The sequence below is a fragment of the Triturus cristatus genome, chromosome 6 (genome assembly GCF_964204655.1).
Source record: "Triturus cristatus chromosome 6, aTriCri1.1, whole genome shotgun sequence".
Classification (NCBI taxonomy): Eukaryota; Metazoa; Chordata; class Amphibia; order Caudata; family Salamandridae; genus Triturus; species Triturus cristatus.
In genome coordinates this window covers 743,689,297-743,710,162 of record NC_140589.1, presented here as the reverse complement: position 1 = coordinate 743,710,162, position 20,866 = coordinate 743,689,297, and the positions used below count along the sequence as shown (strand labels likewise).

General features: G+C 45.9%; 1 protein-coding gene across 1 annotated transcript in view; it reads right to left on the bottom strand.

The window, feature by feature from the left end:
* TBC1D32 (TBC1 domain family member 32) overlaps positions 1–20,866 on the bottom strand; it is an 886,600-nt gene that overhangs the window by 197,843 nt on the left and 667,891 nt on the right. Inside the window, exons 30-31 of the mRNA XM_085611276.1 lie at positions 6,846–6,961; positions 5,613–5,767 (exon numbers count right to left, since the gene is read on the bottom strand). Coding sequence (XP_085467402.1) covers positions 5,613–5,767; positions 6,846–6,961 — 271 coding nt within the window. The remainder of the gene's footprint in view (positions 1–5,612; positions 5,768–6,845; positions 6,962–20,866) is intronic.

The window sequence follows — 20,866 nt, the reverse complement described above, 5'->3', positions numbered from 1 at the left end:
GCACACAGTGGGTGTGCCATGTTGTGCTTTCTGAATGGCTTACACAATTTAACGCATCCTGCAATGGCAGTCTGCATGCAGTTTGTGTGTAGGCCCCTGAGGGTGGCATAATGCATGCTAAAGCCCTTAGGCACCCTCTTTAGTACCCATGCCCCGGGTACCAGGAGTACCATTTACCAATGAGTTACAAGGGTGCTCAAGTCCTTGCCAATTGGCTGACAATTTAGCATCTGTTTTGTTTTAGGGAAAGAGAACTGGCACTGGGGCCTGGTTAGCAGGAGCCTACTGCACTACCAAACAACATCAGTACTAGTGAGCAAAAAGTGGGGGTAGCCATGTCAAAAAGAGGCACTTTCCTATAATACCCCTTTCTCATAAAATGTAACATCCAAAGATCCAATGTTATGGCTCTCCACGTATGTTGAAATTGGGACACCTGTCCTCCCACCGGTAAAGTATGCTCTTAGATGGGAAAACTAGGTCTGCTTTCTTGCAATGTTGGAGGAGAAGGAAGATGGGGTAGGGGAACTGTTCGATGTCTAACCCTCCCACGCCCCCTGCAACTTCTGTAAAGGGGGCTGAATGACTGCTGCTGTTGATGCTGCGGTCGCCCACAAAAAAATGTTTCTGGCAAACCTTGTGAATATTTTAAATTGCTCGTAGTCTTTGGGCTGAGACTGAAGACCAAAAGAACGAGCTGTTGCCTTGCGGTCTTTAAAATGTTCTAGGGCAGAGTCTATTTTAGCACTAAACAAATGAGCACCAAAGGGAAAATCCATCAGACCATTCTGCATATGTTGAGAAAATCATGAACCTCTCAACCATGCATGCCTTCTGGTAGAAACCGCAGTGCCTATTGCTCTAACCACAGAATCAGCTATATCCAGCCCGAGTGCATAACCTGATGGGCTGCAGCTTTGCCTTCACTCAAAAGTAAAAAAAAAATGTTGCTTAACATCATCGAGCAATTTCAGAGCAACAGACTTGGCAGAATCCAACAGTGCATGAATATAGCGACCCATCAGGCAGGTTGGATTTGTAGATTTTAGTGTCGTGCTGCCGGATGCGAAAAACTTATTTTGCAGACTGTTCGATCTCATTGGATTCTCTAGCTGCAGGGACTGTTCAATCTCCTTGAATTCTCTATCTCTAGGAAAAGAAGGAGAAAATCCAGGAGTCAACTTTGACAAATATGAGGTCAAAACAAATAAAATCTCAGGCGAAGGAGGAGAGGACAAAAATGAAGAATCTCATGGAGCCGGTTTAAACCTTGTGACTATTGGCCTACAAACAGCAGAGGTTATCACTGGCTTTTGCCAAATGCCCAAAATTGGCTCTCATTGAAGGGCAACAAAGGCTCAGACGATAATAAATGAGAATGGAGTACCTCAGTCAGTATGTTTGATTTCAGCAGTGTAGTGGGAAGGGGCAAGTCCAACATTTCTGCTGCTTTCCTTAGAACCGAATGGTATGAAGTGACTTTTGGAGGAGGAATGCACTTTGGAGACAGTTCCGATTCTGGATACTGATTCAAAGCAAGCGCTTCCCTCAACCCTTCGAAGTCTGGGTCCCATAAGAGCTGCTCTACTATTGCACACTCTACTGCTTCTTGGGGATTTTTCTCTCCAAAGAAATATTTTCCCTCTTCTATGAGCCGTTGGGCATCTCTTGTCGACTTATGTTGTAGCATCAGCATCGTCGAATTCGGCAACTGTGTTGGGGATGCAAGAAGTGGCACTGGAGTCGAAATTTGTGATGTAATGACGGAGGTAGCTGGGGCCAGAGGGGTCACTTGTGGTGCCGGCAAACCCCCCCTCTACAGTTGAAGGAAGAAAGGATAATGAGTGATTCTCCTAATGCTGTCCACCAGCACCGGAGTCGACCAGGAAATCTGAGCCCACAGCATAAAGGGCATAAAAGGCGCCTGCTAGAAAGGTGTCGGAAAACTTACCAGAGAATAAGCCAAATGACCTATGGGGCCACCAGGCCCCCTAGATGGAGTCATCATCCTATTGAAAAAGCTAACCATGGCATTTAAAAAAAGGACTATAATCTTCCCCACCTGCAGCTGGGAGGGCTGGATACGGCTGCTCCTCCTGAAACTGAGGAACCGGATCCAAGACTGACGTTGGGTCTGGAGGTTAAGGGGGAAGTCGGACATGGTGCCGGAGCTGAAGGTGGCACCAGAAATGGCGCAGGAGATGGAGTGCTGTCCTCATGACCCTCTTCCAAAGTCGGATATAGAGACATTAATTTCGGTGGCTTGTACTTTGAAGAGCGATGTTGAGAACCATGGCACAGCCTCTTTTTGTTTCTTCTTAGCTGACTTTGATGAATAAGGAGACAGAGTTCGACCTAGGACGAGATTTGTGCCGACCCTTTTTCTCTTGTCTTGCTCTAGCCATGAACAGATTCACCTCTCTTTCCTTCAGAGCCTTTGGATCAATCTATTGACAATTGGAACAAATGTCAACATCATGATCCAACCCTAAGCACCAAAGAACCAGAGGCAGATTCATGAGGGTCAGTAATAGGCATCTGACCCTCACAGACCTTGCAGGGCTTAAATCCCAATTTTCAGGGTGGTATTATTCCCCAAAAACTGTAATATATAGGAAAATACATCAAAAACTCGACAATTCCCATCGTAGAGTTAAAAAAAAAAAAACTTTAAGCGTCGAAGGCGTGGAAAAAAAGGGAACTGACGTCCGCATGTCAACGGGGGATTCGCATGGCTCCAGTAACTTGACACGGTGCTGTGTGCAGAGCAATGTATATACTAACACCCCCTGCTGACATGGGAGAGCTACCGAAAAGATTCCAGTCCAAGCTAATGCCTGGGAATATTCAAAAGGTGATGAATCTGCAGGTAGATATATCCATCAGAAAGACCTAACCAAGGTTCTCCCTAGTCGCTGAAGAAACCATGCATTACCTCCAGCAGACTGTCTGCCTTGGCTTTCAAAGATCCAGCCAGGTGTTATACTACCAGGAAAATGTCCAGACTCCCAGCCATGCCCAGAGACGCAGGGCCTCTTGACACAGGGCACAAAACCCTACTCTGCCCTGCTTGTTGCAATACCACATGGCAGTAGTGATGTTTGTGAACATTTAAACCAGCCTTCCCTTGATGGAAGGAAGAAAGGCTTTCAGTGCTAGGCGAATCGCTCCCAACTCCAACAAGTTTAGGAGAGGCTCAGACTAGAGGTGGGCGATGAGTTTTGGCCAAATTCCATGTGGCAGAGTTTTTTTCTTGTGTGGGCTCACCTTTAGTAAGTTGCCAAAAATGGGCGTACCCTAGTGTGATTTTCTAGGAGGGCATTCAGCAAGATTTTGCCGATGAAGACGGTAGTGGACGGTGGCGACCGTTCACGGTGAGATAGCTGCCGCTCGAGTGGGAAATCTACTCGAGTGGCAGCGCCCTCTCATGTGCTGTGACTTCTTTGATTTTTTTAGACTTTTTATGGGACTTACCTGATGACGACTTCAAGCACAATCACAAGAGCTGGAAATGGCTCTGCAAATGGTTCCGAGACCTTCTCCGCGACCAAGCCCTAGAGAGTTGCGGAGTTGACTGTCGTCAGGCAGCCAGAAGCTTCAGGGATCACTCCAGGAGTGCTCTGTGGTTAATGGTGCGACAGTCTTTACATGCCTTGCTTCAGGCACCAGAGGCAACCCATGTGGGGGTCTGTCTGTCGGGGTCTGTCATATACATCTGTCTGCGACAGGAACTGCAGGGTTTAAACCCCACAGGTTTTTTTAAGGGACATCCCTAAGCACATTGGAAGAAAAGTTCAAAAACAGTTCGGCAAAACGCCCTAAAAACTGTTCAAAGAAAAAACAGACTGAGCTAGATCTCTCAGGATCTGCGCTGATGACGTGGAAAGATAAGAACAGATGTCAGCATGCTGGGGTGGTGGCTCTATAGGCACCACGCACATTTCCAGCGCGGATTACACAGATGCAGAGCTGATCAACGTCAACTACTGGTGCACAAAGGTACTGCTCGAAAATTTCCAAATCTAGTCTGACTCTTGGGGAATATTCTAAGGTAATGAATCTGTGGCTAAAAGTCTATATTAGAGACAACAAAAGCGGTGAAATTAGTGGGATGTAATCCAAGAAAAATCGATATATAGGGCCCGATTACGATGTCGGTCGGAAAGCCTCTGACCAACCATCGGATTCTCCTAGAACGTGTCAGAACCCTTCCGAGCGACTCGGTTGGAAACAATTCTGACCGACCGATTAAGATTCTTATGGTCAGAAGGGAAAACGTTAGGTCATTCCGAATCGGTTCGGACTGGCACTCAGAGAATCCGAGTCAGTCGGAGCTGATTCATACAGCTCTATGGACAGCGTTTCTGACAGACCAATTACGATGTCGGATTCTGACAGCCTTTCCGACTCTGTCTGTCCGACACGAAAAGGCAGAAACTGACTTTCGGGGCCCCTAGCAGGCCCCCCTTCATTCTGAGTCCTTTGATTTGGGGTCGAGGGGCTACCCAAGGGACACCTCCTGTAAAACCATGCACAGTGTGGCAGGCATCATGGGGTGCCCGTGACAGGGTGCAAGGTTTTCCGCAGACACCCATTTTCCCTATAGGAGCCTGTGCTGTCGGTCGGAACACAGGCTCCCATTGAAGTCAATGGGAGACCTTCCGAACACGAGTCGGTTGGAACCGAATCCGAGAAGGAGTCGGGCGGTTTAGTTTCCGACCGACATCATCATCAGGCCCATAGTGGTTAGATTGTTTAGAATCCCGCTGGCATCATGAAGTTTTGGACTCAATGGTAGAAAACTTTGATGAAACTGGGAAAGGAAGACCTCCTATGTTTTGGGGTCCAGGCAAAAGGGGAACAATAATGTATATTTATATACACCTACCCACAATGAAGTTCTGGCGGTGTAAATTTTAAACAGTGGAGTAATAAAGAAAATCTTCGACAGTCATAGATGGCCTTCAGCACTTCTATGGATCCGTTCTGAGTGAAACCCAAGAAAGCAGGCAACTTGATAGAGAAGGACTTTTAATGCCCTAGCTTTGAGAATCGGGACAGAAGTGTTCAAAAGAGCATAAGAGAAATATATCTCTTTGGAAAAGTGTCAACGTGACAAGGTATATATTATTTAAGTGGACTTCGTTTGTATAATTGTTTGATTTTTTTTAGCATTATTGGTCTTTTTATGAGAAACATAGCTGAAGCTCACTAAAAGTAATCTTACTTAGATAATACGAACACAGACCTAATACGAAAAAGTACAATTAATTTCACCAACAAAAGCAGAAAACTATTATGAGCATTCAAAAGCTTCATCCACCATAGTGCTATTTATAAACGCTGGATTATCATTTCTTTTCAAATTCAGCACTGTAAGAGCCATTGCCTACGCTAAGCTTTCTACAGCGCCTTCAAAAGCAATGCCAATCACAAGCACATTTATCGCATTTATTTGTCCCTGAGATTTTGCGTAGATAACAAATCATTTTAGGTACTTTTGATAAAAAGTTGATGCATTTAAAGAAGCTCTGTGAATGCGATAAATATTCATTTGAGATATTTCAAAGCTGCATTTTGAGGAAAGATAAAAAACAGAGAAGAGTTCTCACAGAAATATGCAGCCGAGGCAGCCAAAGAAATGCTGAGACGAGGAGGCTGGAGAATCGCTGAAGAAATGTTAACGTTCTCTCGCTGTCTCCGAACATCAGCAAGAAGACTGAAGATGCGAACCAATCATGTCCAGCGTACCTTCCCTGCAAACACCCTGAAACAAGCAGTTAAGGAAAAAATGCAACAAATAACCACAAGAAAGTCTGCAAACCAGCAAAAAGAACCACTGGATTCGAAGGTGGGAAGAAATCGTATATACACCGGTCTAATGCAGAAAAACAGTGTTATGTTGATATTTTTTAAAGGAAATAGGGGGACCTTAATTGAGCACTATTGCCCTCAGCATTAACTGCTGATAATTGCCCACCCACAGCGATCATGCGCCTACTGGGTATTTATGGGTATCTGCAGCTGGTGACGTCCTGCAGCAGGAGGCACTTCAGGCTGCTACACTGCCTGCTGTAGGTCAGCACCTTGAAACTCCCCCAGGATCCCTACCTGCTCGTATTCCTTTCCAGAAGAACTTGGGCCGATGCTCCTGTAAGGAGAGGTACGAGTTGTGCAGAGTGCAGGCCCAGCATCCCCCACCATACAGCACTGATAACCTTACTCCAGGAAAGGGAAGTGGGGAAGGGAAAGGGAGGAGTGCCGATGCTGTTGTAGGACTATTTCCCTAGATGCAAAATTAGAAGCCCCACTTTTAGCATTCCTTATTGGGCAGAATAATGATTAATGGTCTAGGACAGGGGAGAATAAATAATAGCATCAAAGAAACTGAAACCACAAATCAATCCACTGCACAGCAAGATTAGATTAGCTTTAAAAAAAGTGATAAAAACTTCATCTGTGTCCCCTTTCTTTCCTCTGCCCTCCTCATCCTTCCTGAATGAGCCAATAGCAAGAATGACTAATCTTGTGTTCACAGAGATTCAATTATCTTTGGCCTCCACTGTAACTGAAGAGGTAATATATATTTGCTTTTCCGGTAAGAGGTCGGCATTCAAAAAACATTCAGCTGGACCGATATAAATATTACATCCAGTACTTAATAGATTAACATCTGCCCGCAAAGCTTTACGCACATTCCATAACGCAATTAAATATGGAGTCTAAGGCATAACGTTCATAGCATTTTCCATTTCCCCTCTTTAGGTTAAAAAGAACTGTATCATTGCTTACACCAAAGACATAATTCCTCATGTAAATACAGCAATATTTTGAAAAAAGGATATGAAGTAAAGATGTTGTTGTCACTTGTTGCTTTTTCAGAAATTTCTCACAGTGCTTTAGTACTTGACTGAGATTATACTCAGCATTGTCTTTCAGTAGATGAAGATGTCTTCCATATCTGTTTAAAAATGAAATATTCTTAACACAAAGATTACCTTTATAAACTAAATCACTTAAACAATATTTGTCTTAGGTACAAGTAAGTAACAAGTTCACATTTTGTACCAAATCCTATTGAACAAGTTACTTACTTTCTGTAATGCCTTATATGGCAGAAACTCTATCTAGCTGCAGGGTCCTTACCTCAATATTATCCCCAGGCGTCAGACTGGATCAGAAAATTTTCATGAACAGTACCTCTACGTGCCTGTAGGTGATGTTGTTCGGCTTCGGGTGGCATCATCAGTGTCGGGTGTGCTGAAAGTACGTGTGCAGTGCCTATATAGCACCACATGAGCTTGCTGACGTCAGTTTCTTTTTGCAACTTTCCACGCCAGGAGTGTGGAGCCACAAAAAACACTGACCACTGGTGTGGAAAACCGGGGCCCTGAAAGGGGAAAAACGCTGTTCCTAGAGATCTGTCTGCAGAGCGGGGAGGATGGGTATGTCAGTAAGGAATCTGAAGGTAGATGGAGTCTCCACCAGATAAGGCGTTATCGAAGGTAAGTGACTCATTCATATGATAGCTGCAGATTCCGGATCTGTCCTTGTGAGAGGCGGGCTTAGTATACAGTGCTCACTTATGTAAGTGTAGCATCCTGCACTAAACCGGACAACCCTTATGGGAATTTTAGTGGTATTAGACAACCTTAGAAAGCTCTCTAAGTGGTAGCTGTGGACAGCAGCCTTCGGGCTTAGGCCAGAAGGAGTGTAAAGCAGCTTGTTTTACCAGTACTTAATCTTATGGTGTAGGTTAAGTGAAAAAGAATCACACAGTTTAGTTATAAAATTATGTATTTTATTACAAACACTAACACAATTGTACTATCTCCTACCCGGAAATAGAAATACAATATACATAATACTTAGGAAATAGAGCACGTAAGTAGCACAAATACACAGTGGTCTCCAGGGGGAGACAAAACCATATAGTAAAATAGTGGAACGCAAACCACGATTAAAGTCAAGAATGGACCCAGAAGACATGCAAGTGTTGGGGACCGGTCCAGGTAGAAGCTGACCGCCCTCTTGGGGTCCAGGCGGAGAAGTCTCTTCTCCTCCTTAGAAGGGTGAGGATAGAAAGTGGGCAAAGTGGGACCACCTTAGGCAAAGCAGCTCTGGTCCTAAGAACCATCTTATCTGCATGAAATGAGGTAAAAAGGGGTCTGGAGCTAAGGGCCTGCAACTCCTTAACCCTCCTAGTGGAAGTGATTGGATTCGGAAATATTGTCTTAAAAGCTAAGAATCTCAAAGGCTATCTATGCAAGAGTTGAAAGGGAGAACCCATGAAAAAAGTAAGAGCTAAATTCAAATCCTACTGAGGCATGATAAAGGAAGTGGGAGGAAACTTATTGGTGAGACCCTTAACTAATCGCATGACTATGGGAGACTTAAATAAAGAGGGATTGTCTGGCAAAGAGAAGAAAGCCGACAAGGCAGACAAATAGCCTTTAACAGTAGCAACTGCACAATCCTGTTGTGCCAGAGAAAGAGAGAAACTCAGAATATCAGACAATCGGGCACGCAATGGATCAACTGACCTCTCTTCACACCACTTTACAAACTTGGCCCACCTATCAGAATAGACAGACATGGTGGAGTGTCTTTTACCCGAATAAAATAACATCCACCACATCCGGTGGGAGAAAGAAAGAACTCAGGTTGCTCTGTTCAATCTCCAGGCATGAAGGTGCAAGCTCTGGGGGTGGGGGTGTAGAACCTGCCCTGTGACTGCTAGAGGAGGTCTGAACCTGAGAAGGAGACGAAGCGGTGAGTGTGATAAGAGGAAAAGGAGGTCTGTGTACCACACCCTTCTTGGCCAATCCAGGGTGTCAATTTGGCTTTGACGAATCTTCCTCAGAAACTCGAGGAATCTAGGTTATGGGGGAAACGCAAAAAGAAGCTCTGAGCCCCAGTCCAACTGAAACGCGTCCCCCAACGCTCCCCACATTGGATACTGGAGACTGCAGAACGACAGGAAGTGTGCGGTCTCATGAGTGGCAAATAGGTCCAACCGCGGAAACCCCCACATCCTGAAAATGCGACAAACCACCTCTGGATGGAGATGCCACTTGTGATTGGCAGAGTAATGCTGACTGAGACTGTCAGCAGACACATTCAGCACTCAGGCCAGCTGATTCGCATTCATGCATATCTGATGGTCATGAGCCTAGGACCATAGTCGCAGAGCCACTCCGCAGAGACGATACAACCCTACTCCTTCCTCTTTGTTGATGTACCACATCGCAATCGTTTAGTCCGTCGGGACTTGAACAGACTGACCGCAAAGGGAAGGAAGGAGAGCCTGGAGGGCCAAACGTATTGCCGGCAATTCCAGAAGTTTGATGTGAAACAATATTTCCTCTGGAGACCAAAGGCCTTTGACGTCCAGATCCCCCAGATGAGCTCCCCATCCTAGAGTGGAGGCATCTATTATCACTGTGGCCACCGGAGTAGGAGGTTGAAATGGCTTCCCTTGAGACAGGTTGTCTGAAACACTCCACCATAACAGTTCCACTGCAGTGTCTCTGGAGATTCTGACCACCTCCCTCAGGTCTCCATTGTGTTGAAACCACTGCCTGCGGAGGCACCACTGGAGGGCCCCCATGTGCCAGTGTGCATGGTTGACCAACAGTTTTCAGGAAGCGAACAGACCGAGCAGGTGCAAGACCTTCAGGACTGGAACAGCTGCTCCATTCTGAAAAGTGGAATCATAGCCTGGATGTCTTGAATCCTCTGTAGAGGCGGGAAGGCACAACTCTCAGTAGTGTCCAGTACTGCCCCTAAGAACAGGTTGCGCTGAGTGGGCACCAGGTGAGATTTGGGTACGTTTATTGAAAAACCCAAGTCGAACAGATGCGTTGTTACAGCACCATCTCCGGCGCCTTTGCTTTGAGCAGTTAGTTGACCAGATAGCGAAAAATAGGAATCCCGATCTCCTGAGATGTGCTACAACCACTGCCATCACCTTCGTGAAGATCCATGGTGTGGATAAAAGACCGAACGGAAGGGCCGCAAACTGGTAGCTTTGACATCCCACGGTAAACCGGAGATACTTCCAATGCGACTTCAGAATGGGTATGTGAAAATATGCATCCTGAAAATCGTTCGACGCCTTCTAGTCTTCCTGCTGCAGCCCCACAATAACCTGAGCCAGGGTCAACATCTTGAACTTCTCCTGCCTGAGGTAAAAATTCAGGACCCTGAGGTCTAGGATCGGCCTTAATCGACTGTCCTTTTTGGGAATCAAGTAGTACCAGGAGTAGCATCCCTGACCCCTTTCCTGCTCTGGAACCACCTCTATCGCACTTTTCTGCAGCAAAGATAGAACCTCCTGTTGTAGAAGCAACAGGTGCTCCTCTGAGCACCAACCCTGGCGAGGGGGGAAAAAGCAGGAGGAAACTCCTGGGAGGGAAGGGCATACCCATTTTCTAAGAGATCCAAAACCCAGAGATCTGAAGTAACAGATCTCCAATTTCTTAGAAATAGCACAGCAGACCTCCCCCGGGGCCAACATGATCTAGGATGGAGGATCTAGAGCTGCTTCCCTGCAGTACCAGTTGGAGGGACAGGAGGAGGAGGCTTGCTGGCAATCTGACCCTCGCAGATGACCTCTACTTTTTACTCTGTAGGACCTATTCAGAGGGTTCGCCTGCTGCTGCTGTGACTGCTGCAGTTGTTTGGCCTGAAAGGAAGGAGTTCTGCCAAACCCGTAAAATCTGTGGTACCCAAAACCTCTGGGCTGGGCATGAAGACCCAACAACCTCGCTGTAACTCTACTATCTTTAAAGTGCTGTAGCGCCGAGTCCACTTTGGTACCAAAAAGATAAGAGCCATCAAAGGGCAAGTCCAATAGGGTGGCCTGTACATTAGATGAAAGCCCAGACCCCCTTAGCCAGGCGTGCCTCCTGGTTGCCACTGAGGAGCCCATAATTCTGGCGATAGAGTCTGCAGTATCAAGTCCTGACTGAATGACTTGACAGGCCGCAGCTTGGGTGTCCAATAGAAGTCCTGCGAAATGGCCTTGGACATCCTCCTGAAGCTTGGGGAGCACCTTCTTGCCGAATCCATCAGAGCGTGGATATAGTGACCCAGCAGGCATGTCGCATTTGTCGATTTCAGAGCCATACTGGCCATAGAAAACACTTTCTAAGCCGATTGTTCCATCCTCTTGGATTCTCTATGTGCAGGCGTGAATGGGAAAGAGCCTGCAGACTGTTTAGTAAAGCATGATGCCTAGCTACTAAGCTCTCAGGAGATGGGTGTGTGGAAAGGAAAGCAGGATCTCAAGGAGCCACCTTATATCTCCTTGCAACCGATCTGGACACTGCAGGGCCAGTCATTGGCTTCTGCCACACATCTAAAATGGGCTCAGTCAAAGCAGAGGTTCCGAAGCAGAAGAAGGAGAATGAAGAACTTCTGTTAAAATATTGGACTTATGCTAAGCAATAGCTAACGGAAAATCCAGTAGTATTATAGAATGGTAAGAGGAAACCTACTGTGATGGTAAGCCTTTTGGTGAAGAGAGTACCCAATCAGGAGATGTGTCCAATACACTAGCCTCCTGCAGTCCCTCAAATTCCTGCAGTCCCTCAAATTCCTGCATAGGGTCAACAATTTCACCCTCTTCCTGCTGCTCCTGATATTCTTTCTCCTCCAGCAGCCTCTGTGCCTCCCTTCTGGATCTCATCTTAGGGACCGGTGTTGGCGGCACCATACGCGGCGCCAGTGACTTAGGGACCGGCGTAATTGGAGGGTCCACAGGAATAGTCGAAGGCGCCAGAGCTAGACGGCGCCGGAGAAGACCCATCCAACAGCACTCTTCGCTTCAGTGATTGCACCAGGGTTGAGTGCCTCGGCGTCAGGAAAGGTCACCTCCCCGGGGTCATTGGCATGAAAGGTGCCTATGCAAGGTGAGCTGGGAAACCTCCAAGGCAGTATGAAAACGGTCCCATGGGTCCAAAAGGCGCACCAGCAGGGTTAGCCGCTTTGGCAAACTTGCGAAATATCGCATTCAATAAATGCGAAGGATCCATACCTGGAGCCGGAAAGGGTGGGTATGGATCCGGTACCTCTGGTTGAGAGACCACTCAAGGAGGCGGTCTGATTGGCTCTGGTTGCAGCGCCGGAGATGCTTGAGACGGCGGTGGAGGGGCCGGAGGTGAAGGCGTCGCTTCTCTGGGCGCTGGTGAAACTCTCGGAGCCGGAGAGGGTGCCGGAGTCACCTGAGGCTAAGGGGAAGGAGAGACTTCATCCTTACGGTGTTGTAAGCGTACCGGTGACCCCGACTTCGGTGTTTCATCCTTCGATGACCAATGTCTGGATCCATTGCACCGCTTTTTTTTGTGCTTCCTCGATGACTTCAAGTTTTGCGAAGTCAGTGATTTGGACCTCGTCCTCCTCCGGGCCTTTTTTCTGCTTCTTCACCCTAGCCATAATCAGCTTGGCCTCCCTCTCTTTCAGGGCCTTCGGATTCATGCGTCTGCATGACAAACACCCATCAACGGCGTGGTCTGACGAGAGGAACCATTAACAATCCTCATGGGGATCAGTAATGGACATATGGCCCCCACATTCCCTGCAAGGCTTAAAACTGGTCTTCTTCTGGGTAGCCATGACGCTGCTACGATTTCAGGAAGAACCTGCAACAATGAAATTCCAGAAATCGAGAACCCTGGAAAAAAAAAGTTCTGCATCAACGGCGCGGAAAAAAGGGAACTGACGTCAGCACGCCGTCTCCGATGACATCACGCGGAGTTGCGTCATGAGCCGTTCCATTATGAGGTCCTCGTCGATGTGGGAGAACTATGGAAAAAAGTTTCCATGGAATGCTGCGCAAGGGGTAATTCAGAAGGTGCGGAATCCACAGGCAGATGTATCCATCAGAAGACAACACGTAGAAAGAAAAGAGAGAAGAAGAGAGAGAAAAATGGATTGAAAGAGAGAGACAGCAAGACAGAAGGAGGAATGGAGCAGGACTGTCTTGAACATTTTGGCCAGGTCAGATTTTAATTCTCAGTTAGACCCCCCATTTGCGGGCAGTGGGTTTTGAGTAAGCCTATTATTTGAAGGAAAGTTTTGCCAATTCCCAGTCATCAACCTCAAACATATATGGCCATTCATGTAAATCAAAGGACTTTTCAGTATCGAGGAAAAGTGCAGAGGCAGGAAGGAACGGGTCTATGTAGAGCCTTAGCGCTGTGAATGTCTGGAGGTTTTAGAATGCTGATCGTCTGCTATAGAGCTAGATGAAAAAGTTATGGTGAATCTGCTGTTGATTTCATCAGGGCTACAAAACAAATCATGAACAACTTCAGTTATATTGCATCATTGTTCTAACCAATCTTAAATAACACCATGGTGACTATGAGTTTGTGCAGAAGTCAGATATCAGTCAAACGATCCGTATGGTCGTAAATACAACAAACCCAAAACCAGAAAGTAAACTTGAAAATTAGTATGGAATGTTAGTCCTCATTGCAAATGTGTTTCAGTCCCATAGTTCTTTCAAAGCAACCCTTATTTTACCAATGTGAGTAGAAATTAAAACCGATGATTTGAGAAAAATAAAAAAATAAAATAATATTATATATTAAAGATGGAGGGGCACTCTTTCCCCATGCTTTGAACATATCATGCTTCTAACCGCATTGTCTTAACCTGATATCAATAAGCCGTCATGAGTAAATCTCAAGCACAGCATCCAATATGTATTACTCTTTCCTTTGTATTACCTATGCTGAAAGAGAACTATATTCAGTAATAACAGGAATCTTGTGTCTACCGTAAGAGTTGAATTAATACTATAATCTTACCGTATATCTTCATGTGGCCACCAACCTGTATACCTGGCAAGTCTCCTAGTTAAAGTTATATATATATATATATATATATATATATATATATATATATATATATATATATATTTACCCTGTAACGGAAAAACTCACTCAAAATCTTCAATTTTTCCCAAGCCTTTGAGGCGAGAAGTTATGCTCCCATAGATGAAGAACTGTTTTTCCAATGAATAAATAGAGATGGAATCTTATGTGCTATCCTTATAAGTCAGACAAGGAAGCAGGCAAGCCAGTGAGGAATATGCAATTAGAGTATCCACCAGAAAGATAGTTACCGCAGGTAAGTATCTTTTTCTTCTGATAGATACTTCTACCTGCAGATTCCTCACCTGTACAACAGATTTCACAGCTATACACACCCCTGGAGGTGCGTTGATGGATGATTCAGACCAGAAAATCATTGACTCTTTACAAATAGCAGCAATCAGGACACCCAGAGCTAGTGCAGAAGGGGAGGATTTAGGTCTGGTAGAATGGGCGCTGATTTCTTTAGGTGGATGCTTTTTGGCAAGGGTGTCACCGGTCATGATCAATAGGATAATCCATCGGGATATGGTCTTCTTCAGAACCGCCTTTCCCTTCTCAACTGCACAATAGCCCACACTGAGTTGATCGCCTGAACAGTATTCTTTGGTGCGTTCTAGATAGAAATGAACTGCCCGCCTACGATCCAACTGATGCAACCGTTCCTCCTCTTTCGTAGGGTGAGGTGAGGGTAGAAGTTTGAAAGGTTAATGGACTGAGCAAGGTGGAAGGGAGTGATCATCTTGGGAAGTAAAGTAGCCCTAGTTCGCAACACCAATTTGTCTGGAAAGAAGGTGGTGACTAGAGGGCGACAGCTAAGATCTTGCCTGAATGGAATGCGAAGCGGTGAGCACGTGGAGAAGCTCAGATGGTCTGCATACCATAGCCTTCTCAGCCAATCCGAGCAATGAGAATGACTTTGACCCGGTCTTAGTGAATCTATCTCAGTTCTCAAGGAATCAAGGGTATGGGGGAAAATACAGGAGGCAGCTGAAAGTTCCACCGCAAAAGACACACGTCCCCCAAGGTTCCCCTCAGTGGATACTGGGGAGCGCATAAATGTGAGCCGCACTGAGCATTTTCAGAGGAGGCGAACAGGTCCAGTTGAGGAGTGCCCCATTGAGTGAAGAAGTCTTGAACTAGCTCCGGCAGGAGACGCCACTCGTGATTGGCAAGATGATGCTGGCTCAGGTTGTTGGCTCTGACATCCAGAGACCCACTAGGTGATTGGCAGTGAGCCAGATCCCTTTGCCGCGAGCCCAAAACCACATTCTCCACACTTCCAGGAAAAGGAGGTGAGACCCTACTCCCACTTGCTTGTTGGCATACCAAATCACTGTCATGTTGTCCATCAACATCTGGATGAACCGACCAACAATGGAGGGGAGAAAGGCCTTGAGCGCCAGCCGAATCGCCTGCAGTCTAACATGTTATTGTAATGGACCTGCTCCTCTTGATAACAGAGTACCCATATCTCCAGATCCTCCTGATGAGCTCCCTACCCTAGGGTGGAGGCATCCGTCACCACCATAGTCACGGCCAAGGATGTGGGAGGGGAGAGTGAAGGCCATCACTAGCGTCAGGTTCGACTGCTTCCCCTACTAAGTAAATTCCACCGCAGTGATGGAGGATGGGCGAGATGGCGATGGAGTCCAACAGTTCTCTCCTATATCAGCACCACTGCCTGTGGAGGAACTACTGCAGGGCTCTCATATGCCAACATGCATATGTTTCTAGAAGAAAACAAGAAGCCAGCAGACCCAGGGGTCCCAGGACTCTCAGGACTGGGATTCTTGTTCCTTGTTGGAAGGAGGGAACCATTTCTAGAATGTCTTGTACTCTTTGTGAAAGCAGAAGGCGCAGAGGAAGGTGGTGTCTAGTACTGACCCTATGAACTGGAGTCATTGGGAGGGTCACAGGGGAGATTTGGGCTCATTGATCGAAAAGCCCAGGTCTAACAGCAGAAATGCTGTTGACTGCAAATAGTGACCAATTCTGATTAAATGGCTTTGAGGAGCCTATCGTCCTGGAGAGGAAAATTGAAATGCCCCGCTGTGTGAGATAGACTACAACCACCGTCATTACCTTTGTGAAGACTCAAGGTGCTGATGTTGAACCAAAAAAAGCGCCAATTGGTAGTGTGTAGAACCCACCACAAATGTCAAGTACTAACAATGAGAGCTCAGGATAGGGAGGAGGAAATATGCATCCTGGAGGTCCAGGCACATAATCCAGGCTCCAAGCTCTTACGACAGTAGAACTTGAGCTAGGGTCAGCATCTTTAACTACTCCTTCTTGAGGAGCAATTTCAGGCTCCTCAGATCCAGTACCACGCATAACCCGCATTCCATCTTAGGCACCAAGAAGTAAAGCTTGTAACAACCCTGGTCCATTTAGTTCTCTGGCACTTACTCCATTGCTCCTTTGGAAAGGAGAGCTGCTACCTCCTGAAGAATGGCCAGATGTTCCGAAGGAGGGGACAAGGGAGCAGGTGGGAGGGGGGACACTGAAAAAGGGGAGGATGTAGCCCTTTTCTACAATCGAAGGACCCACTGTTCCAAAGTAATGCCCAACACGGCCAGAGGAAAGAGGCACACGATTCTGTCCCACAGGCGCCCTGTGAGTCTGAGGAAGAGAACTAGCCCTGCTTTCCTGTTGCAGTCGGTGAGGAGGGTTGCATGGTGGGTCCACGACTCTTACCCCTTTGTTGGCCCCTGGACTGCCGGAAACACAGGTTAGGCTGCCGTTGGACAGCCGGCTGATATTGGGGCAAAAGGTCGATCCTCTCCCAAAGCCATGAAGGAGCGAAAAGGCAGACTGTCCTTGTTTGTTGGTTGAAGTTGAAGGCCTAGGGCTTGCGCCATGGCCTTACTAGCTTTGAAATGTTTCAACGCTGAGTCAGGCTTGCCATCAAAGAAGTGGTTTCCATTGAAGGAAACATGCATAAAAGTGGCTAGAACATCTAATGAAAAATTAAACGTCCTGAGCCACGTCGTACCATGATTGAGGTTCCAGTAGATCGTGCTACAGAGTCTGCTGTATCTAAACCCGACTTAATGATGTATCTTGATGCATTTTGTCTATAAGCAATCAATTCCTGGAAGTAGGCCTTCATATCTGCTGGGACATGCAGGAGAATCATCTGGGCAATGTCTCCTAGTGCGCGGTTATAACATGCTAGAAGACAGTTGGCCTTTAGTGACTTGAGGCCCATGTTCCCTGCAGAAAAAGCTTTATTACCCCAGGTTTCCAAGTGATTCAACGTCTCTACGTCAGACTACTGCGCTGGTGAAGTTGTATTTGGTACTGGGAGTGGTGGAAGATGCGCCATCCATGGCACCGGTTGTGGCACAGAGAAGCACTGTATTGGAATGGTAGGAAGGATCCGATGGTATGGCACTGACTGCCATCGGCTGAAATGGAAGGAAAAACGGCATGCAAGCTGAGGGCACTGGGCACAAAGGTGTGCCAGTTGGCGTCAACTCTTTTGAAAAAATTTAGAACATAGCATTCAAGAATGCCGCTGGATCCAATCCCAGTGCTGGGAACTCCAGATAGGATGGACAACACCAATGGCCCCTGAGTGGGAGGTGGTGGCCCCGAATGTTCTTGATGTGGAGGTCTGTCAGGATCCAGGTCCAAAGGAGGAACAGGGCTGCACGGCGTCTGCTGGCGTCAGAGGGACAACCTCCGGCTCCAAGGACAAAGACCTGTAGCAGAGGGTGAGAATTTTGGTAACTTACCTTGGGAAAATTTTCCTTTCTCCTATACTTTTGCTTCCTCTTACCCGAGAAAGAGGATGAAGAAGGATGACTAAAGCAGTTCCGATGGCGATTGTGATCCATCGCCCGGGCCATAAAAAGTTTGGCACTGCGTTCCTTGATGGCCTTAGAATTTATCTAAAGACATGGGGGCACAATTTGTAATCGTGGGCAGAACCCAAATAGCATACACTGACTGTGAGGAGGTCCATGATGGACATCTGTCCCTCACATTCCCTACATGGCTCAAAGCCAGATTTCTTTGGGTAAGACATGGTACTGTGAATAAGAATTTGTAAGGAAACATTTCCTCAGAGTGGAACCTCCTAATCCGCATCGAAGGTGTGGAAAAACAGGAACTGAAGTTGTTACACCAGGGAAGAGGATTTATGGCCTCAGTGGCGTCGCCTGATGTCACTTCCTGTGCTGTCTCAGTACAACGCCCCCTACCGGTAACTTCATTGCTTTGATGTTTCTGGTTTCAGTCTCAAGCCTGGGCATTGTTCTATAGGTGAGGATTCTTAAGGCAAACACATCCATCTGAATGGTCTAGTAGGAACAAATGTGGGATGAGGGGTAACAATCTGTCAGCAATATTTTTGCTGAAGTCTTCTTATCCACATTTAGCAGCACTAACATTCTGTATGAGGAGCACAGTTCTGACGGTTGGCCTGGTTTGTACTGCACTATGATCACTGCCTCTTGGACTGATGGCAAGAACTCACCTGTGTGTAATGACTCCTTGTAAATATTCAACATATGTGGGGACAAGTATGTTGGGAAATTCCTTCCAGTATTCAGAGTTGAGCCGTCTGGACCAAGCACCTTGCCGGTGGCCAGCAATCATATCTCTTGTTGTATATCCTACTCTGTACTAGGGGCTTAGGTAGTTCTTTGATATTTCCCTCTACCCATCCTAACTCTACTCTGTCCAGGTATGTATAGATGTTTTGTGGAATGAAGGCGTTTGTGGCTTTACAGAGATTTGTATAGTGTTTCTTTAAAGTAAGAAGAATATCTGGCAGGATAAGGATACTGACACATTTAGAAATCTTTATATGCAGCATTTAGTGAGGTCCTACTCACCTTTTAGAACCTGAGATAAAATGTGACTCCCTTCCCAGATTTCCTGGCTCATGTGCCTAGTACCTGGATTTCTTGTTCCGCTGTTTCACACAATTTGCGTTGTATTGTTAATGTCAAAAAGTGTCTGACTGAGGATTAACTGCATAGTCCTTCTCCAGCTCGGCCACTCTGATTTCTATTTGAGTAAGGCCATCACTCAAGGCTCTCAACACCCCACCCCCTTTGAAATGCATTTTCCTGTCATTAATAGGTTAGAGGTTTCCCATCTTGTGGCTGCACTTGGAACAGATCCTATGTCAAGTTTGAAATATTTGGGTATGGCTCTTTGAATTTCCGTTGTAAATATTGTGTTTCATAATGATTCAGGTTGAAATCTCTAAGTCTTTCTGCACGATGGGAAGGTCTGCTCAGAACCAGAACAATTGTGGAGTGGTCAGAGAGAGTCCAAGGGAGCATATCGACAGATACAACAAGGGGATTACATTTCAGTGTACTAGCATATTGTGTCCAAACACAGACTTGCAATGTAGGATAAATAAAAAAGTAAATTGATTGTGGGGTTGAAGGAAATGCCATACATCCACATAGCCTTCATTATGCATGATGTGCCTAATGTGTTGAGCTACTTGTAAAAGAGGTTTGATTGGTCTATACAGCTGTGTATCCAGGAACATATTAGAATCACCTCATTTAATAGTGAAAGTCATTTGGAGAGTTTCAAATGTTTTGTGTAGAAGTCAGGAGAGAGGCTTTGGGACTGTATACAAGATATTTTCTAACTGTCTATCTTGCAGGTAACTATGATGCCAACCATGTTTGTTCGTCTGACGCCCACTTCTGTGTTTTGAAGTTGTGTTTTTTGTGGGTCGGTGTTGCTCCCCTTCTTGAACCAGTAGTATAAGCAAAACAATGTTGGTGACCCCTTTTTGGGGTGAACACCGACTCTGAATTATCGGTTACATGGTTTTCCTGCAGTATCACAATGTCTATTTTGTCAGTTGAGATAGTTTAGAACTTGTCATCTGTTAAATACAAAAATAATACTTTAACCAGGGGCTGGAGGGAACCCATTCACCTCCACCTTTCTACCTCATACTTGTGTGGTGCATATCTCTTTTTTCTGTGCCCTAACCCATCCTGCTTTGTTATAGGAAATAAAATTTTGCATGTCCTTTTCTCTTTGATCTGCTACGCCTGTTCAACCACCACATGTCAAACATCTCTTCCATTTCATCCTCCATTCTTTCAGCCAAATTTCTGCTTTGACAGGTCTATAGATGGAGCGTTTATACTAAAGGCATAGGACTCAATTCACAAATATTTTTCTAGGAGCAGTTGTATCCTACACCAATCTTAGATGTGAGCTACACTCGAATATCCGTGCCTGATTCACAAAACATTTTATGTGAGTAATTTCCAAGTGTAAGTTATGCTTACTCACAGGAAATGGGAGTAAGCAAGTCTCCCTGCAAGAAAGGCATCAGTAAGTCATATAAAAGCGGGTAGTAAAACACACCTACTCGTAGAAAATGTTGCTAATCAGGCATAGACTTTCATGTATAACTGACATGTGCCTGGAATCAGATAAACTTACCTGAAGAAAAAGCTTATGTTTATTGCAACTATTATTTTATTAAAGGATCTGCTGTCCTGTTTTCCTGAGTAGAAAGGCATCGAAAAGTTACTTACCTTCGGTAACGATATATCTGTAAGAGACATATATTAGTTATGGATTCCTTACCTTAGAATTATCCCCAGGCATCAGACTGGATTCAAATTTTTTTATTCAGCAGTACTCCTGCGCATCGGTAGGTGGCGTCGGTCGACTCGCGTTCGTCGTTGTGATTGCCGGAATGATGTCGCGGTATCTACTTAGACGCCGCCCCTGCATGCTTATGTCAGTTCTTCACACGACATTCCATGCCAGAAACACAGAGCCATGCAAGACACTGACCACTGGTTCATAAAACTAGGGCCCTGAAAGGAAGTCCCTTACACTAGAAGTCAGTTCGCAGAACGGGGAGGATGGGTGGGGCGGTAAGGAATACATAACTAATATACGTCTGTTACAGATATATAGTTACGAAGTTAAGTAACTTGTTCATCTGAAAGAGACTATTTGTTATGGATTCCTTA